Below are 19,090 nucleotides of genomic sequence, written 5' to 3' on the forward strand. Positions count from 1 at the left end.
ACGCGCCCCGCGAAGCTATCGAACATACGACGCTCGGCATTCCTGTCGTGGTGGTGAATTGTATAATACGATCGGACCATTTTCGTGGGCGCTGGGTGTAGCGGCGGTTCCTACCGCGACGCGAAGCATTTCGCAACAACGCACGTGTATATGCCCGAAGAAAGTCAATTAGGCCGAGAAGATAATTAGAGAGTCGAAAGGGCCAAATGATTGATCTCCGCGCGGCGTAGCGCGCGAAAGCGAAGACTCAGCGGCCCCCAGCTTTTTACGCATACAAGGCCGCCATGTATTATCTCTTTTTTTTTTCTCTCTCTCGGCCGTGCTGCGCGAAGACGCTGAACATGATGAGCCAGAAGCGTGCCGGCCGCTAACGGTCCGCTACACCAAGGCTTTAAAAAGGCAAACAGACAGCTATTCCTCCTCTTAGCGTAACTGCGCATTAAGCTGCGCGCAGCTGCGTTTTTATGTCTGCCATTTTCTACAACTCTGCCATCGAATAAACAGTAAGTATGGAATATACCGAGTTTAACGTCCGAAAGCGACATGTGATACGAGGAACGCTGTAGTAGAATGCTCGGGAATCATATAGACAAGTTAGGCTAGAGTACACGGGCACCTTGCGTTCTGCCTCCATAGAAATGCATAGAATGCCGCGGCTAGGATCAAATCGACGTCCTTTGGACTAACCATTCCAGAGCAGTAACAACTTAGCCACAGCGACGGGCCTCAAATAAGCGTAGCCTCTATTCAATACGGACTGTTTCGGGCCAGAAAACGAAGATGGTCACATTCGCCAACTCCTTGCGACTGCACAGGCTACAGTATGGATGGGCTTTATGAATACTCTGTTATCATACTTGTTTCTTAATTTCTTTTTCTCGAAAAACTGAGTCCTTCGAGTCGTGTTGCAGTAATGCTCGCAGGACAGACAAGACAAGAACGGGGACACACACAGGCGCAACTTCATGTCGGTGCCATCCACCACCCGTCTTTGAACTAGAAATAAATTCTAACAGTCTTCCTATGGCCCTTCCGGTAAGCAAGATTAGGCTTTCTGTTTGCCACGTCGGAATTAGTATGCAGCCAGCAACAACGCCCGCACCGAATGAGACTCACGGGGAGGGTTTGGCGCCGATGAACTCGCGCTCTCACCCCGGCACGCGCCTATAGCTGAACCGCTGCGAGGGCAGCAGCGCGCGAACGACAGCAGCTGCTGCTGCCAGCAGCCCGTCGGCGGTTGGTGGCCCCGCACACGACGGAGACCGAAGAGCGCACTTCCTGGCCGCAGTGTATGCGCAAGCGTGCTGGAGTGCCGCACCACCTGAAAATAGGCGACCTTGCGGGCTCCGTCGGCGCAGCTCAGTGTGCGCTCTGGCAACTGGCTGACTGCGCCGCGCAACTTCCCGGCATCGCCACACCACCGTTGCTGCGAACGGCACCGAAACTCGCTTCGAAGGCGAACCAGCCAGTTATGACATCCTGCGAACACCTCCCCCCTTCCTCCCCTCGGCGTACGCTACGCTACCGCGGCTGCGATGGCTGGCCGCGCACGCGATTCGTTTCGTTGTTTCCGCCACCGACACGGAATCGCATGTCGCCGCATGTGAGAGCCCCCGGTGGTCACGAACAGGTAACGAGGCGGCGCTGCTACGTGCCTCAGCAACAAGCGCCCACGAACGAGGAACGAGAACGTCCAGCTTGGAGTCGCAGCCTACGTTCGGAAGGCTGCCCCACCAGCAAAGGCACTCCACTCGAACGAACGTCACCGGTGGCAGCATTTTTCGCACGCAGTCCGCGAAGAGCCTGGCATCACGCACCAACGCCAAATCTTGCACTGTCCATTTAACAAGTCCTGCCGAAGAGGCACGTAAGCTCGATCGCCGCTGCAAGATTCGAACCGCTAGGTTTTCCAACATTTTCCACCTGCAAAGGCTAACGAACAGACCAGTGATCTTAAACCAAGTCCGCGACGTTTAGCATGAGGCCGATCACAAGATACGCGGGTTAGCATATGACTCCGCGCCAACGGGCAAAAATGCCTCTTATGAAACGGTCTTCTTCAACGAGCACTGCGAGGCCAAGAGGGGCCCCAGAATATGTGGACAAGGCAAGAGCTCGCAACTCCGTGTGCCCGGGGAGAGGCGTCAACATCCGTTCCAGGGCACCGTTGAGGAACAATTGACCCCGTTGCAAGTGCACAAGAGCGCTCTGGGGACAAGTTCGTGCGGCGCCGTGTGCTCCAGCTATTAGCGCACACGGCGCGCGAGTGTGTGTACTCACGTTCTCGGGGCAGCCACGCAACGCCTAGCGAGCCCCCTGACCCCGGCCTGACGCGCGGAGAACAAACCGCTAGCGGCAACTGCACCCTTGCACTTTTCCACTCGCCGCCACGCTCCTTTTATCGACCCCTCTCGTGGCGATTGTTTCCTGGATCCTCTTTATCTGATCGCACGACCAACCCCCGCGAGCCGCCGCAACCCTTGAGCAGTGGCGGCGACCCGTGCTGAGGTGGAGAGCCGTCCAAGCCTATGCTGGGCGCCGAAAGACCGCGCCTTCGAGTCCGCCAGGGGATACAAGACAGGTGCGCCGCACCGCACGGCCTGCAGGTTTCGCCGACCAAGCCCTGCCTCGTGCACATCGAAGCACGTCTTCAGGCAATCCTCGCACCGCTGCGGTGGGGCGCGGACGCATATCGCTACCGAATGTTCCCTAGCGCGCACTAAGGAGACTTCAGTTTAAAATGTCTTTTTGCTTTCATCTAACAGACGGGTTATAAAATAAAGATTTCAACTGGCTTCCGCTGCAAAACACGTCGAATTTCAATACAAGGATTCATAAGTCTTCGGTGTTATGGTCGGTGGTTCTGAAGAACGCACCAGCGGCAGCTTTAAATGCGACGTGCATGCACGAGCGTAAAAACCAATACCCCGTTGACAGCGTCCATGCAAAGCTTAGCTTGTTTACGTCCTTTCCTCGGCAAAGACAGCTTGTGCCGGACCAGTTATAGACAACTAGAGTCGCCAGCCCAGATCAACACCATCAGCGACGAGAAGGGAACGTCTTTCAACTATATGTGCTGCCAGCATTACCCTAGTGAGACAGCAAAAAAACTACGGAGCTCAAGGCACTGCTCTGATTATGGACCAACACTATGAACTATTGTGATCTTGGAAAGCAAAATAGCGCACTTCAAAACACAGACACAGGAAGGGAACGACAACACAGCGCTGACTTCAACTGAACTATTGTGATCTGGGCAGTCTGAGCCGTTAGTAGACTGTGCCAGAAGTCGACCATCGAGCATGGATGCATTGACCTCCTCGCAGAGCTGGCCCAGAGCCGAGCCACGCCACCATGGAAAAGAAACGTCAGCTCGATACTGCGAGAGGCACGCGGCAGTCCCGACAGGTTCGCGTGCAGAAAATTCATCTCCGTCGAGTCAATGAGCACGAATGCGCAACCCTTCATTGGCAATGCTGTTGTGCCACTAGAGAAGAACAGCGCTCTCGAAGGCGGTCCCAGCGTCCGGGGCCGACAGAAACGCTCGTGTTTACAAAACATTTTAGCTACATTAAAAAAGAGTGATCCCATCGGTTAGGGCGACGGTACCGGACGGATGAACAAAATATCATCACCTGCGGTTATGCTATCAGTGTACCCGCAACGCAGAAACTCAAGCATCCCGTTGAGGGTAGAGTAGCCATAGGCCGAATTAATTCAGAATGCAATATGTAGCCGCATCAATTACAGAACGGAAAATGTGGCGTCCCGGTATCCTCCAAGCGTCAAAGTTTTCCTTTGGTTCGTTCTTTTTACCTCGTGCATCAGGGGTACGCCGTCAGAGACGGTATACGAGTTGCAGCGGAGGTTCCTTGCGCCAGAGGCGCCCCGTCGGAGACGGTATGTTGAGAAGACTTGAAGGCAGGAGCTTGCAAGAAGAATAACTCAATATTTACACACACAGTATTTACAACAGCAACATTTACAAGAGTTGCAAGGTGGAACTGGCTAACTGGGAAATATTCCCACCTCGGCATAGCCGACGATGCAGAGCATCGGACTCTAGCCCTGAACATCGGACTGGGCCCTCGGGCACGGTTTTACCCCCTTGAAGTCCAGTCTTAATTTCCACGACGTCCAATCACCACAGACGTCCACATGATTGGTTCGTTGTGACGTATAACACCCACTTCAACCTTAACAGGACTAAAAACTCTCTCTCCACGGATAAAAAAAAAAAAAGGAAAAACAAACCTCCTAGGATCACGACCTTCCTACATTCCGCGGTGCACCTGTCCGTGCACCTCGCCTTTCACCTCACTTAGCGGCGTTACAAAAAAAAAAAAAAAAAAAAAAAAAAGGTGGGGGGGGGGGGGGGGGGGGAAGAAGAAAACAGCTGTCACTTATTCTGTGCATGGACCATCTCGATTGTCGCCACGAGTGCACCGCTTTTGATAAAGTGTTCGCCAACACGTTCCTTCGTGCGCTTGCGTGAACGGGCGTCTCAGCTGCGACTGCGGGGTAGAGACAGCGCGCGGCAGCTGGTGTTCACAATGCTGTCATATATATATCCCACTTTGAGGGCTCACTGTCTGTCATTCAGCTAGTTACGCTCATCATCCTAAATGTCTTTGTGTGCTTCGCCAGGCGCTGGTCTCATAACCACATACCTTCCCCGACTCTCCGCGATAATCCGTTGGGATCGTCGGTCTCTTACAATTAGGGAACACGTCGTGCCTCCCGCCATATTGAGGCGCCCTACCCGCTATGCCGCTCACTTGGACTTCTTTCCACAGCTGGAAAAGTAACAAACCCTGCCCTTCGTCTTGGACGCACGCCTCCCGGAAAGGCCGCGCAGCGTGAGTGGCGACCAACACCCCAAGAGCTCGCCTACTTTGCCAGCCTTCGACCTACATATTTTTCAAGCCACCAGCGTATAGCGTGAGACATAGTAGTCAGCGCGGAGGCATATCTCTGCGTGTGGCCAACGTGCGAGCCACATGTCCCGGGCGCAAATATTTCGGTAAAGAAGCAACGAAGCGCTCTGGCAGCATAACAAAACGCGCACTTCCGCGGCTATCGAACTGACAGGACGCAGAGCCGCGCGCCTATATCGGTGCGTTTAAAAACACGACCAAGACCAAAACACCAGCGCAGGGCGAGCCATAACAACGACGCTTACCAAGCGTACCTCTGCGCGCTAAGGTTTGCAAGTAAAATTAAGCTCAAGCAGCGCCCAAACTTGCATCCGTTGTGGCCGTAGCCTGTACGCGGTGCGTAACAGAATATGTCCGATTGCTCTTTGACATGATTTTTTGCCACTGGTACGCCGAAGCTACGATGTCTACAGACAGTCCACGAAGGACGCTGGAGCATCGACTTTCGAAATCGATGCACGTCAGCATATCGGTACAACAGAGTCTATTATCCGTTGCACAGCGATAACAACGTACGGAAACCCTCCTTATATCGCGCCGACAGACACCTCAGCAGCTCTCACTAAAAAAAAAAAAAAAAAAAAAAAAAAAAAAAAAAAAAAAAAAAAAAAAAACCCGGAGACTAACAGACATGCAGGTAACCGGGCACGGACTTCATAAAAGGCTCCAACTGTATTTGAACAGAGACACCAGCAACCTGTAGACAACGCACCCTTCCTGTACTGTTTCAGCGGTTGCTAATTTTTGCTCACATTGTATTACAAAGTGCGCTGAAAAGCAGCAAAAATAGGCCGTCGGCAACAAGTCGGGGGCTCAGAAACGAAGCGTGCCAGCAGACTGGCGGAATTCAGTCGCGGAATACGAAGGATCTCATGCTACCGCCATCGCGCAGCAGCTGCCGGGCGTAACTTCGACGGCTGTTCACGCTTAGGTTGGTCACCCATAGCTTTGAAAAAATATTACTTGCGATCCCTTCCTGGCGCTTCCACTATAGAATTATTCGCCATAACTGGCCTTTCTCTGTCTACGGTCCCGTCCAAGAGTACGAACCACCGATTAACTTGAATGGTCTAACATGCACGTTAATTTGATATCTAGAAGAAAGAAATAATGTTCAATTTCATTAACTAAAAAGCCTGAATTTCTTAATTAACACAGAAAAATAATATGTCAAAAGATCGAAACAAGACCAACAGATAAGAAAAGTCTCCGGAACAGCAACGCATGATTTGTGAGCTAAATCCAATGTTCTTGGCGGTCCCGACAGAAGCAACGTGCAGTCGTTCACAAAGTATAAACAAAACTTCGAGCGTCAATCGAACAATGCATCTGTTGTAGCTGACATGTCCCACTCTCGAAGACAGCGCCATCAACGGAAGCCTTTATATGCTTACATTCTACATCATTCACTTATGCTGTCACCGAGAGGCGCAGGTGCACCGTGTTATCTGCCGATCGCGGCCTACTCGCTATATTGAGCGGCTGCCTCGAAAAGAATGCAGCGACGCTGTCAAGTGGATCAATGGTCTCGTTAAGTTTGCAACCTGTCGCTGTTCTCTCAACCAAAGGCACCTAGGTTAACACACACTCTCTCTCTGTAATATATATATATATATATAGACAAACAGACAGACTACTCCAGACCACGACGTTTTTTGTTCTTTTTTAACTCCAAATTTCCAGACAAAGCTGCTGGCTTTTCTCTGTAGCCGTACGGTGTGTTGTCCATACGCTTTCGGGTAATTACTAAAAGGCTTTATATATAGTCTAGGCCCTATGTAGGCTTGAAATATGCTCTACTTTAAGGGATTCCCCTTAAGACACTGCACACGCACGCATACACATTATATACACAAGTATAATCAGGAAAGAATCGCCAGCTAGCAAACAAAATGTGTTTTTCACGAGACAGGTAGCCATCCCGTACGAATTCGGCCTCTCAGGAGAGGAATTTACTTTGGCGGCTATGTATATTTATACATCCTGGCGTAGTGCCGAGAGGAGGGAAGCAAAAGTCCGAAGACGACAAAACGAGAATTTGACGCTGGAGAAACTAACGCACAAGCACGAGGAGGGGGGTAGCGAGAATAATATATATATATATATATATATATATATATATATATATATATATATATATATATATATATACACACACACACACACACACTAAAGGTGAAAAGGCGGCGGGAGCCCCACAGACGCATTTCCCTGAACTTGTGATCGGCAGCACTTCTGGCAGAGAGGAGAAAACTAAGATTCGAAAATAGGCGGTCGGGCAGCTACCCGGGCGCCATACTACCACAAAAAGAAAAGCGCTTAGACCGGTTAAAAGTATATACCAAGAATATATTGCTAAGAACTGAGATTTTAGTGGCGCATGGTGATTGAATCGGATTCGTGTAGTGACTGTTATTGTTGCTGGGACCTGCGATTTCGCCATGCCAGGTTGTTTCTATCTTATCAGCGGAAATCGTGAGCAGCATCAGCAATGAGACTGGTGAGGCAAGTATGCAAGACCGTACATACAGAGCGCACGAACACACACTCGCACGGTCAGACGACGGCTATAGCAGCGACAGGGGGCTACGCCGGCAGCAACCTATCTAGAGGAGGCAGCGCAGAAGACGTGCCGATGAGACTCGCGAGCGACCTTGCAGCGAGATGTCTTTTCCCCATCTCGCAGACCGCGTTTGTCAGCTGACCCCCTACTAGCCGCGGCGCGTGTGCGGATCTCGAAGTGGACCGCCAGAGAAGGGCTTGGCCGTACGTTCATTGAACAGACAGAAACAGGGCTTCAAAATGTGCAGCACGTGTTTCTCCATACGTTCAGAATATCGAAAAATCGACTGAAGAAATGTGACGAACATAAAACGCCAGCTTTTTCACTTCATATGGCAAAAAAAGAAAGATATGCAAGAAAGTTTTGTCAGATTAACATCGTACACAAACTACGATGCAGCTGTCCACGAGTGCCACCTAACAGACAATGCCAGCAACTCTGAACAGAGTTACCACAATGATGCCAGCCACTTCAGGCAGGAGCTATTGACAGGAATTCAAAAAGAAGCTATTCTGGCGCCGTTCAAAATGCTTACGAAGTGGTACGGTCGCGGTGTGCACGTACTGACGTGCGAGGGAAACAGAGTTCAAAACTAATGGTACCAGACGGGGGGTAAACTTTGTTGACGCAAGGCACATTTTCCACGAGCAAGCGGCATCAGAAATAACGCGAGAAAACCTTTTCTCCCGAGCCGGGCAGTGGAGCCGCGCGGCGTGGCTTCACTGCCCGGCATCGGCTGAGATTGATGCTCACCTTATGCGGCGCCTTGAGGAGACGGTGCACGCCAGCGATTTGGTTGATTAGCGGGATGTTTACATTGAACACGTATGTTGGCGGTCGCGCGGGCTCGGGAAAATTGGTGCTCGCCGAGAATGGGTCGATGTCGTTGAGGTACTGGACCCTGCACGTGAGCGTAGCCATATCCCATGGAGAAACCCGTCACGACAGCCACATGACAGACTGATCTCAAGCTTCGGTTGGCAGCAAGCGTCGAAGGCAGGACACTTGGCTACCACGACAACGGTTGATGCCAAAGAACGACGCGGCAACACCGGGTCACTTCGCCAAGTCTCCACGCCACAACAACCACTGCCGCACGGACGGCTCCAGCATGTGGACGAGGAGGAAGGAAGACCGGTTGAACGGAGGGACGAACGCTTTTGCGCCTGCGCAGCCTCCATGGAAAGCGCGGATGAGCGCGCGCGCGCGCCATGACGTCATCCTTGAGACATGGAACGCTGCTGCCATCGTGCGACAACTGAAGCAACTGCGTAGTTTCTAGGTTTCGGTTCCGGTATTTCCGCTGTGTTTGTGCGAATTCTGCTTGGCATTTCGTTGAAATGCGATTCGGAAAACTGACACGCACGGGTTAAAAGTGAGGTGAGTCAGTTGATGTCTTAAGCATTCAATAAAAATATATGCTAACTGAAATATTTAGTGGCCAACGTTGTCAAAAATGTTTCTTTTTTTTATTATTTTTTTCCCTGTTATCGGACATTGTATATCGCACGGCATAGAGCGAAGCTATACGAGATTAAAATCGACTTGTAAGCTTAATAAATTTGGTGTTAATTGCTGCTTAGCACTAGCGCCTCCGCATTTTCGCTGCACCACGCCATCTTCCGTGACGCAGCATCCCTCACTACGACTGGGAAGAAAAACGATACTATAGGATCCACTTCAAAAAAAAAAAAAAAAAAAAAAAAAGAAGAAGAAAAAGAAAAAGCTGTTGGTAGCTATAGACGGTGGAACATGGCGTGCGTGTTACTCCGCTGAACAATAAACAGGATCGTTTTTTTTTTTTTTTTTTGACCGCACCAAACAACCCCGAGACATCGAAATTTTTGAGCTTGTAATTCTGTCGCTTGGTTAATTTTCTTTTAAATAGGGAACTAGAAATAACTTAACAGCGAGATACTTCCTGTCACGGAGGAATTGAATGTGATGATTACTTTGGACGTAAGTAGTATTCAACGGCGACAGTATAGTCCAGGGCTATATTAAATTCAGTCCCCCCCCCCCCCCCCACACTTAATTTGGTCATTAATTTATCGGCTTCCTATCGATAAGATAAACTGCGTAATAGGTCGCTGGACAAGGTAGCCGCGCACATCATAACTGCATTAAAAAAAGAAAAAAAGCAGTTGTCCCGGACAGCTCTGGAAAACATCGAAACACATCGAAAGTCGTCAAAGCCAGAAGGCTAGCTCCAGAGATGTGTGCAATCTGATTCCGCGGGTTCAAAAGGAGGCAGGCTCGGATTTCGGCTTTTCAGAGGAGAAAAGGGGCGAGAGTGCAAGGCCCTCTGAGGAGGCAAGGGGTTTATTCCAGGGCCGCCGAGGGAGCGCCCTGTGAGCAACCGGCCCGGTTCCGTCGGGTTATTTATAAGTGACGAAGGAAGCCTTACTACCCTTCGCAAGAAGGACAATAAAAACATCTTGCTCCGCCTGCCTCATTCCCGCCTCGGAGGGACGGGAAAAAAATAGAAGGTAACAACGCAGAAGCCACGCCAGCAAGATGCTGTGGTGATTCCCGTGCGTCCGGCCCTTGGCAAAATCTTGGCAGCCATACAACGACGCCTTTCACACGGACTGAGCATTTTCTGAGATCATACTTCACTTTCTTTTTCTGACACCACGGGTCCTTTTCATTCGCAACCCGCTTTTTAGCGCAAAAGGGCCGGGTGAGGCAATTTCAAAAGCCGCCGCATCAAAGACGGGCGACTGCAAGTGAGCCGGCAAACAAAGCGAGTGACGACAGGAAGATCACTTCGCTGTTCGTACCACGCACACACCGAGATTGCTCACGGTGAATTAGGGGGCTGCTTCGCGCTCCACGTTCGACGTCACATGCGAGACCTGACTAATCCGTACAGATCGACCTGGACGTGCAGGACGTTGGCGCTGTCGCCCAAGGGGCACTACCGCCACAGGCGCACTATTCTTTCGTGCAGCTTTCTACCAAAGCAACAGCTCGGCGTCGTAACGCGGACAGCGCTGGCACACCTTCAGCCTCGTTCCTCGCGTTTGAGGCGTTGCTGCGCGGAAAGGGGAAGTTTGGCTTTTCCACGCGGGCCGCAGGAAAAGGCCCGGCTTTATTTTTTGCCTTACGTCATCGTCCTTTCTGGCTGCTCGAACCAGGTCGGTGGCGCCGGCGACACACGGCAGGTATGCACGATGAGGAGCGCTCCTGCGCGCCCTCGTTTCCGGGCAAACAAACACGGAAACCGCGCTGCTTCAGGCGCGTTACTCGCGGGCATGCGAGTTTAACGAGAAGTCACTCGAGGCAGACGCAGCGCGCACTGCCGAACACCCTCCGCCACAATTCGAGGAATGGCAAAGGCAGCTGAAATTCTTAAATGTGCTCCGCATGGCGAAGGGTGCAAAGGTGTCCACAGGCGGCCCAAAAACGTATACGCTCGCTTTAAATTTTGCACCCTTGCTGCGTCGGAGCAGACATCAGTGGCACCCTCACGCTGCCTTGAATGCCAGGAGGACGGCTTGCGGGAGAAAAAAGCGGTGATCTTTTGGCGTGGATAAGATTTTGCGCGTTGGGGGATAGTGCACGGCGCAGTAGGCGTGCATGCTATGCGATGTGTTCGTCAAAGTATTTTTGAATATTACTTGCCAAACTTGCAAGTTTTTTCAGCAGTGGATATTTGACCAGACGGCAGCAGAAGACGTTGGTGCGGCAAGTATCCTATCTGTGGAAAGACCAATGACCGGTTCGAGAAAATGAGTGCAAAAACGAGGTTTCTAGCTCATCTGGCCAAATTCACGCATGCACGGTACTTTACGCGTTGATGCGGAATGTATACTCATCTTCATTAAACTTGTTAAATCAGTTATGACAGTTGGTAAATGAATCGATCAGCTTTTCCTTACACAACTTCACATTGATCATGAATTTATTATTTATCGAGTTTTTTGGAGTTAAGCCATCGAACGCTTGATTTATGAGCCGACTGCTCGTCAATTCGATATCAACTGAATTTCCCTCAGAAATTTGTCTACAGCCCGATTCTAATGGAATGGCCAAGTGCAACAATGATCAAGGTATATTGAAGGTAAATGTTATGGACTCATATGGACTCATAATATTTAAACACTACTTTAAAGAGGAAAACAATGCGATCCGTACAAGCACAACTCTACTTTAGCATCTATTTGGAGCACTGAATAGCCATTTTTTGTCTGGCACTGACCAGACCTTGCATCACCGCTAACCTAGGCTTGAGTTAGAGGAATGGACCAACCTTTGTCCTGATTTTGAAGCGAAAGCGTCAGTGGGCTAGCTGCGGTGGGTTTCGCGTACGCCGCAGTTTGACCTTCAGCCGACCTTGAGCCGCGCGCCTAGCGACGCAGGCCTGCTCGCAGCCCGCTTCTTCTCCGCACGTGTGGTGCACGGAGCGGGCGGCGCTCCTTTCTTCTGCTGCTGCTGATTCTCTTCTATATCGCGCCCTGCTTCTTCACTTACCCGGCAAATTTCATTCGTACCGGTACATATCACCGGTCTCCGCGGAGCGTCATGCGGGACGTCATCACTTAGCTATATATGCACTTTACTGCGCATGCGCGGTGCTCTTAGCTGCAGTGCCGCAGCAAGGGCTATAAGCCGTGGAGCAGCCGCCATGGATGAGGAAACAACGCTTAGTGCTAGCGCTCGCTACGCTCGCCTACAAGCCAAATCTATACTCATCCTGCCGACATCGCTGGCCGTGAATAAGCGGCACGTAAGAAAAATGAAGCTAAGAGAGCTAAATGAGCGATGGAAAGTCCTAAAGAGCGAGAAGAGAGACTTGCGAAGCGACAACGTAAGGCGGCGGAGAGGAAGGTGCTACAGGAACAACAACAGAGAAACGATTCGGTCTCTTCCACGACTACTACTGATTTCGATTTGTATATCCTGGCTTAGCTGAGTTAAGCCACTGCCAATTTTTTTTTTTTATGGCATATTGAAGTGCCCTGATCTCTGCAGCCTTATTACATGCTCCCTTCAGAGTGCTTTTGGAAGCTGTTTGCTCTCGCATTTCGAAGGTCTAGTCCTGGAATGTCACTTCAACGTGTAAACACAAGTTCCACGTATGATGCTTGTTTTATGAGCGTACGGGTAAGCAGCGCCTTAATTGGCATTGATGAGTGATGTTTCAGAAATGTAACGAAAATGACATTCAGGACATTTATTTAATTTTTGACTAATGTAGTTATTGTATGAGAGCGTTTTGGGGAAAAGCATGCCGCCTTGTATAACAGCAGCGTACGATGGTCGGTTACATTGAAGACGTATACGGTAGCATGAATGTTTTTGAGCGCAGCTTGAGAATTCAATATTCAGCACGCCCATTACAAAATATGCAGCAGAAAGCTTGCCCTCATTCGATTCAATCTCATCAAAACCTCAGTAGAGCCTAATACGATGTATTTCATTGCGTCAAAATAATGTGAATTAAAAGTCGGGGAAAATCTGTAGTTAAAACGTAATAGACAAATAATTCACCATCTAACTTATTCTCATAAGTAACTCCTGTGAAAACACAGTATATCCTTTGTAACTGTGGGCCTCCGTTGGGCTTCACGAGTTATTGGGACTTCTGCCTCCGATAATCCACACTGACCAGTTTGTGCTTAACTCGAAAACGATGCTCCTATTAAGCCTGGCCGCGATTTCAGTCAGAAAAATGTACAAGCAAAAAAAAAAAGTATCACCAATACCATCTTTGTTCAAACTGGCATCGGCTTCGCTTCCTTTGCTTGAAATTACGCCCGTGTTTATTAAGCTATGTTTTGCCCAACTTGGTTCTCGTCTGCAATGGGAAATTGACTCGTAAACTGAGCTCGCTTTTCCACGATTCATGACGTACCTCTCTCGAGAAAAAAAAAAACAAAAACAAAAAAAAAAACGGCTTGCCAGGCCCCAGGGCGTGGCTTCAGTGTTGCACGTGCTTATAAAAACACTGAAGCGAAAACACCCATTTACCAAGCAGATGAAACGTATCAACTTCTTACATCACCAATTTTTAAGGGTTCGTTTGTACCGCAGATCTGGGGACAGTAATTTATAGGGCTTGATCACAGCTAATCGCTGTTCTCCATTTACAGAATGAGCACCCTACATAAATACATAAAGCCCCGCTTTAACCAAGTCATACTAACGTGCCTGCGTGGCTGAGGGGTAGCACGTCTCTCTCAAATGCAAGGCTGGCGCACGAGAAAGTTACTTCACGAGATTAAAACTTATAGTTTCCAATTAACGATGCCTAACGTCCCAAATCGACGCAGGCTATAAAGACGCCGCAACGGAAGGCAATTTCAGGCAATTTCATCCACCTGGAGTTCTTTCACGGGATGTGTCATCGCATAGTACACGGGAGCATTGCGTCTATCGCTTCCATCAAAACGTGACCGCAGCTACTGGGATCGAACCCGGGTCCCTTGGCTCAGTAGTTCAACGCCATATGAAGTTCACATATACGCCTAATCCATACTTGCGTTGCTTGCTTAAATACACCAATACTACTTTTGTTAACTAGCACAGAGTTCTTTTTTTAATCTGCACAAGTCAAATACGTGGTCATACAGTGACCATTAAGTGTCATTACTATGCTTTTGCAGGGAGACAAAGAGGCCACTAACTAATTCGGCGTACCCGGAAATTCTGAAGAGCATTTTTTTTAATGAGAAATTTGTTACAATAGCAATTTTTTGCATATTATAGGTTGCACTGTGTAAACAAACATATCCACAAATCTTCCCTCGGGACGCTCGTAGCTTTGAATTAATTTTAAAAACGTGCCCCATTGGTCGTCTATGGTAGTCCTAACTACTCGGAGCTAAGAAGGAGAAGCTTTGAAAGCAAGGTTTTAGAACGCATCGGTAGAACGGGCCATTCCCAACAGTACTATCACAACAATATTTTATTAATATACACATAGTTACGTCCAGTGATGTCCAGGAAAGCTGGAGTGTTATGAGCTCTCATTAGTCGACAAGTTAATAAAGCATCAGATTACATTAAGGAATGCTGCAAACAACTATGATCGCGAAGGAAAACAGCAGTCGGAGCCTTTGGAACCGTTTCGTGTACCGCATCGCGTCCCAGCCATACGCGGATAACTCTGCAGAAGCCATATTTCAGTGCAAGCGGGTCGTATTGAAATTCTTGAGGCGATTTCACGGCGTTGATTCTAGGCACCCAACTGATCCGAACGCATGGCTTGCTCATACGAGGCATTTACGCTACAGGCGCTGCCTGGCACACCAGCGCGTGCACTGGCGCTCTCTTGCCGCGAACAAACTCTGGGTCACGGCAGAACTGTTTAACCCTTGGCCCGGCTCTTTACCTACCCCGCTGCGCAGCCGCGCCTTCGACCACTGTTAAAACCTAATGACCCTCATTTGAAATGCTTTCGCTACTCGTTTCCAAGGCGCCGAATGACTGGGAAAAACCTGAGCACTTTCAACCTTGAACCGCTTTCTCAATCCAGACTTGTTTCCCTCTACCTCCGCTGCCGCGAAAGCCGATTTGATGAGGAGGAACCTTACAGGTCGCGTCAGCGGGAGCGAAACAAAGTCTGCGGATGCGGGCCCGCACTAAATATGTGCGCGCCCTCCGGCAGCACGGCTTCCCAGACAAGAAAGCTGCGAATGAAGCAAGGAATAAAACGGCGATGCGAGGAGCGATGGGGGCAAGCCGCAGCGGCGCTCAGAGGGCGGCTCGCGGGGAAACGATGCGTGAAGCGCCGAAGGGGGCAGCGGCTGTGGCTTCGTTACGGCGCGCCTCTCTTCTCATCATCATTCTTCTTCCACGCTTTCGCCCTTCCTTTCTCCTCCGCGTTCACGAGTAAATCAATTGTTGCCGAGGCTCCGCTCCCTGGCAGCCCTCGCGCGTGGCCGGCCGGACAGTCATCAGGGCGGACGAGGAGGAGCGCGCGCAAAAGTGCAAAAAGCGGGCCAAGAGCCAAAGTCCACTGTCCCCCCTGCGCGAGCAGAAAGACGCGGGTCCCGCGCCAGTTCATGATCGCGAGCCGGCCGGCCGCGTCGGGGTGCTCGTGGGGCATTTCCGCCTGTGGTGGCCGCGCCGGCCCCCCTCCTGCCGACCGCAGCCCGTGACTGCTGAAAGCTCGGGAAACAGAGCGCTGCCCATTGTCTCCCCCTGCACGCACTGGTCGACGCGCTCCGCTGGGTCGTGAGTGGGGCGCCACAGGTGCGGCGCCCGCTCTTCTGCTCGGCATTCTTCTCCACCTTCACCTGCCCGAGGCGATTTTGGCGTCGTTTTGAGTGTCATGACTCCTTGGCGGCTAGCTTGGCGTGAGTTTGGTGTTAGGAGCATGGGGCTCCTCCGCATGTCCGAGAAGACACTCGGCCGGAAACGTTCTCGGTTCTTTGCGGCGCGATGCGGCTCTCGATGTTTCGCACGGGAGAGGGTAAAAGGTTGGCTCGGCTTCAGTGATGGGCAGAGTTGTGTTCAGAATTAGCCCCGCTGTTGTTTCATCGGTGGATGACCACCGCGGCGTAAGCAACGCCGACAACAACCGACACGATTACACGTTTTAGCGACAACCAGTGGAAAACAAGACGCAGGACCAGAAGAAATATATAAACACACACACTGCTGCTGGTTATTTTGTTGCTAGAACATGAACCAACTGTCCCAGCAATTCAAGCTTACGATGACATGTCTTCTCCATCATCCATCCCCATTATCATCCGAATTACGTCTGCTCCAGGACAAAAGACATTCCTCTGCAGTCCAAATCCTGAGAATCCTGAGCCAGCTGTGGCTAGCATGCCCCAGGAATTTTGTTTATTACTGGTTCTCACCTCCCACCGGCTACGTTTTCCTCCCACTGAGGTAGGCTCTGTCACTGAACGCGTAGGCACACGTTCTCTTTTCTCCGCATTAAATGTTCCGCCCATGTCAATATATGATTAACTCGTAGTTTTTCCTTATTCACTTCTGTGCGGTGCCGTCAACTTAATCGCTTAGCTCATATGTTAAGCTCCAAGTTTCGGCTCTGTAAGTGAGCTCAGACAGGAAGAAACTATTACATAGTTTTCCGTCCAGAAGTATCGGTACGGCGCTGTTCAAAACCTTATGTAACACATTCTTGTCTTCGGTTGCTTTTTTTTTTCTCGTTGTACCACTTCACGGCTTCCAATATACCACTACCTGTCATAAATTATAACTTCCTTCCGGCCTTCCTTCATGACTTCCACCATACCACTACCTGTCGCAAATTGTTACTTCCTTCCGACTTTTGCGAAACAGTGAACGAATGTTGGTTTCACATCCGACTTCTCGTTTCTGGTGAAGAGTTAAGATGTCAGGATTGACAAGTCTCGTTCCGAACGAGACTAATTCGGGAAGGCGACCCGCGGGTCTCATATCTGCAGGTGTGAACACCGATCGAGCTGAGTAGCCCCTGTTCGCATGCGACAGTCGGTCATACGCCCTTCGCGACTCGCTAGCGTGAATGGGCCTTTATCAGCATGTGCACCGTCCAAGACCCATAAATATTAAACAAAAGTTCTTGAATCTAATTTTGTTATACATTGTATAGCGGAACCATAACAATCGATATATCCGCAGATCCTGCACTCCAGTAGGCTTGTAGCTTTTTGCAGTTTATTTTCAAAAATGTGCTTCATTGGCTTTGTACGACGGGAGCACAGGGCACATACCAGATGCAAAATTTTCTATGTATCGGAAGCTTTGAGTTTTTCTGTCAATATTTTCATAAAGGCATCCTACAACATTCCCCAGCTGCGCCTCACGAATGTGAAAAACGCAGCCCATTGGTTTCTTATGACAGTTATGAAGAACAAAAATTTAAATCCGCGCTGCAATCTTTCTTTTTTGCCTAGTTTTAAAACTTACTGTATGATTATTTGCATAACATCATTGTATACTGTTGCTTATTATATTTTTATATTGTTGTTTTTAACACCTATGCCGTTTTCCTAAATTTCCTAAATTGCACATGTACCTTGTTCTTTTTTATTTGCTTTGTTTTTCAGATTTGTACGCTTCTGTTCACCTTCTGTTTTATATATATATCCTGTATGCGCCCCTCCCCTCTGTAACGTACAACTGTACCCTGAGGGTATTATAAATAAATAAATAAAATGTTTGCTATTCATCGTAAGGTTAGGCCATTCCCAACAACATGTGCATAACAGTGTCCTGTAATACACCATGAAGAGTTTCCTCATAATTAAAAGCGCTGATGCAATAGGTAGCGTTTTCTTCTAAGTGGAATGTTTCGACAGTCAGCTGCGCGCGTTCGTGAATAAGAAAGAAAAAAAGAAAGAAAGAGGGGGTGGGGTGTCTTTCCCTTCAGATCATGATGAGCAACAGCAAGCGAGCCTCTAAATGTGCACCTTTGTCTCTGCTGCTTTTAACTTTTCGTGCAAATGTCCCCTTTGTCGCGCGTTGAGGCAACGCTCAGTCTGCCCGATGTATAACTTTTCGCAAGAAAGAGGGATGGCGTAAAACACTCCGTTGGAGAGCCTGATATAAATGGTTTCACGCCTCTTTTGGCAGCCACGCCTGCTTTCACCGCAAGTATACAGGAACAAAGACTCTCACTCTTGCTGCTTTGAGCACTAAATGCAGGAGGAACGGCGCGGCAGCTTGCTGCTTTCTTGAGGCGGTGTGGACCTTGTGAAGATAAGGCAGGCGTCAACGTTTCACTTTCGACACCGCGCTTAACCTTGCTCTTTCGGTTTTCTCTAAGTTCAGAACCAGAGCTTCAGCAACAGCTGTCAAGAGCGACACGCGGAAACTCGCTGCCAAAAGCCGGCGCACCTGATTGCGTATATACCACACTTTTAAGGGACGACGATTCCTGGCAGCAGTGCAAATGAACATGCTTGATTTTGGAGGCGTTCCACGTTCGAAAAAAGCCCCGCCGCGGTGGGGCAGTGGATAGGCCACTTGACTGCCGTAGCCAAGGGAGGATGCGGGATCGCATCCCGGCCGCGGAGGTCGATTTTCGATGGAGGTGAAAAGCAAGGCGCCCGTGCGCTGTGCGATGTCAGTGCACGTTAAAGAACCCCAGGTGGTCGAAATGTCCGGAACCCTTCCCAACGGCGTCTCTCATAGCCTGAGTCGCTTTGTGACGTTAAACCCCGTAAACAAAACCAACGTTAGGAAAACAACAACCATACATTGCGTCACTGACACTATCATCTCTGTGTTCGGCTTGTATCGATCGCGCCGAGCCGGGACGCGACACATCAGTAGGCTAGACGAGGAAAGACCGATCGTTTATTGCTCATGCATTTTTATAGATGCGGCTGAAACGACGGTGTTGGTGGGAAATGTTCTCTACGAAATTTGCCGAAAATCGGCACCGTATGCCAGCCGCTTAGGCTTTGACCGATGCCGAGTTGTCCTGCGCGGAATGTCGGCCGTGGTGTCCTCGTCCTCGTGCTCGTCGACGCGGTTGTTGCATGTACTGACGATGATGTTCGATCGAGGGGCCCCGTTCTGAACATCCAATGAATTTCGCGACCATTGGCGGCCGTCGCGAGCTTGCACCCCATCTCCTTGAGGCAGTCTGTTGCCCTTGGGCGGCTGCCGGGTCTTT

The 19,090-nt window shown here is 49.9% G+C and overlaps 1 protein-coding gene across 2 annotated transcripts in view; it reads right to left on the bottom strand.

Moving 5' to 3' along the window:
* Positions 1-19,090, bottom strand: part of Fhos (Formin homology 2 domain containing) — a 152,707-nt gene that overhangs the window by 123,088 nt on the left and 10,529 nt on the right. The window contains exon 1 of one of the 2 annotated variants that reach the window (XM_084589060.1): positions 8,254-8,617. The exons of the other annotated variant lie outside the window; for it this stretch is intronic. Coding sequence (XP_084445186.1) covers positions 8,254-8,421 — 168 coding nt within the window. The 5' untranslated portion in view covers positions 8,422-8,617. Of the gene's footprint in view, positions 1-8,253; positions 8,618-19,090 lie in introns of those variants that run through there. 2 annotated transcript variants of the gene reach the window in all.

The sequence above is a fragment of the Amblyomma maculatum genome, chromosome 1, assembly GCF_055883805.1.
Source record: "Amblyomma maculatum isolate TAMU_Amacu chromosome 1, ASM5588380v1, whole genome shotgun sequence".
Taxonomy (NCBI): Eukaryota; Metazoa; Arthropoda; class Arachnida; order Ixodida; family Ixodidae; genus Amblyomma; species Amblyomma maculatum.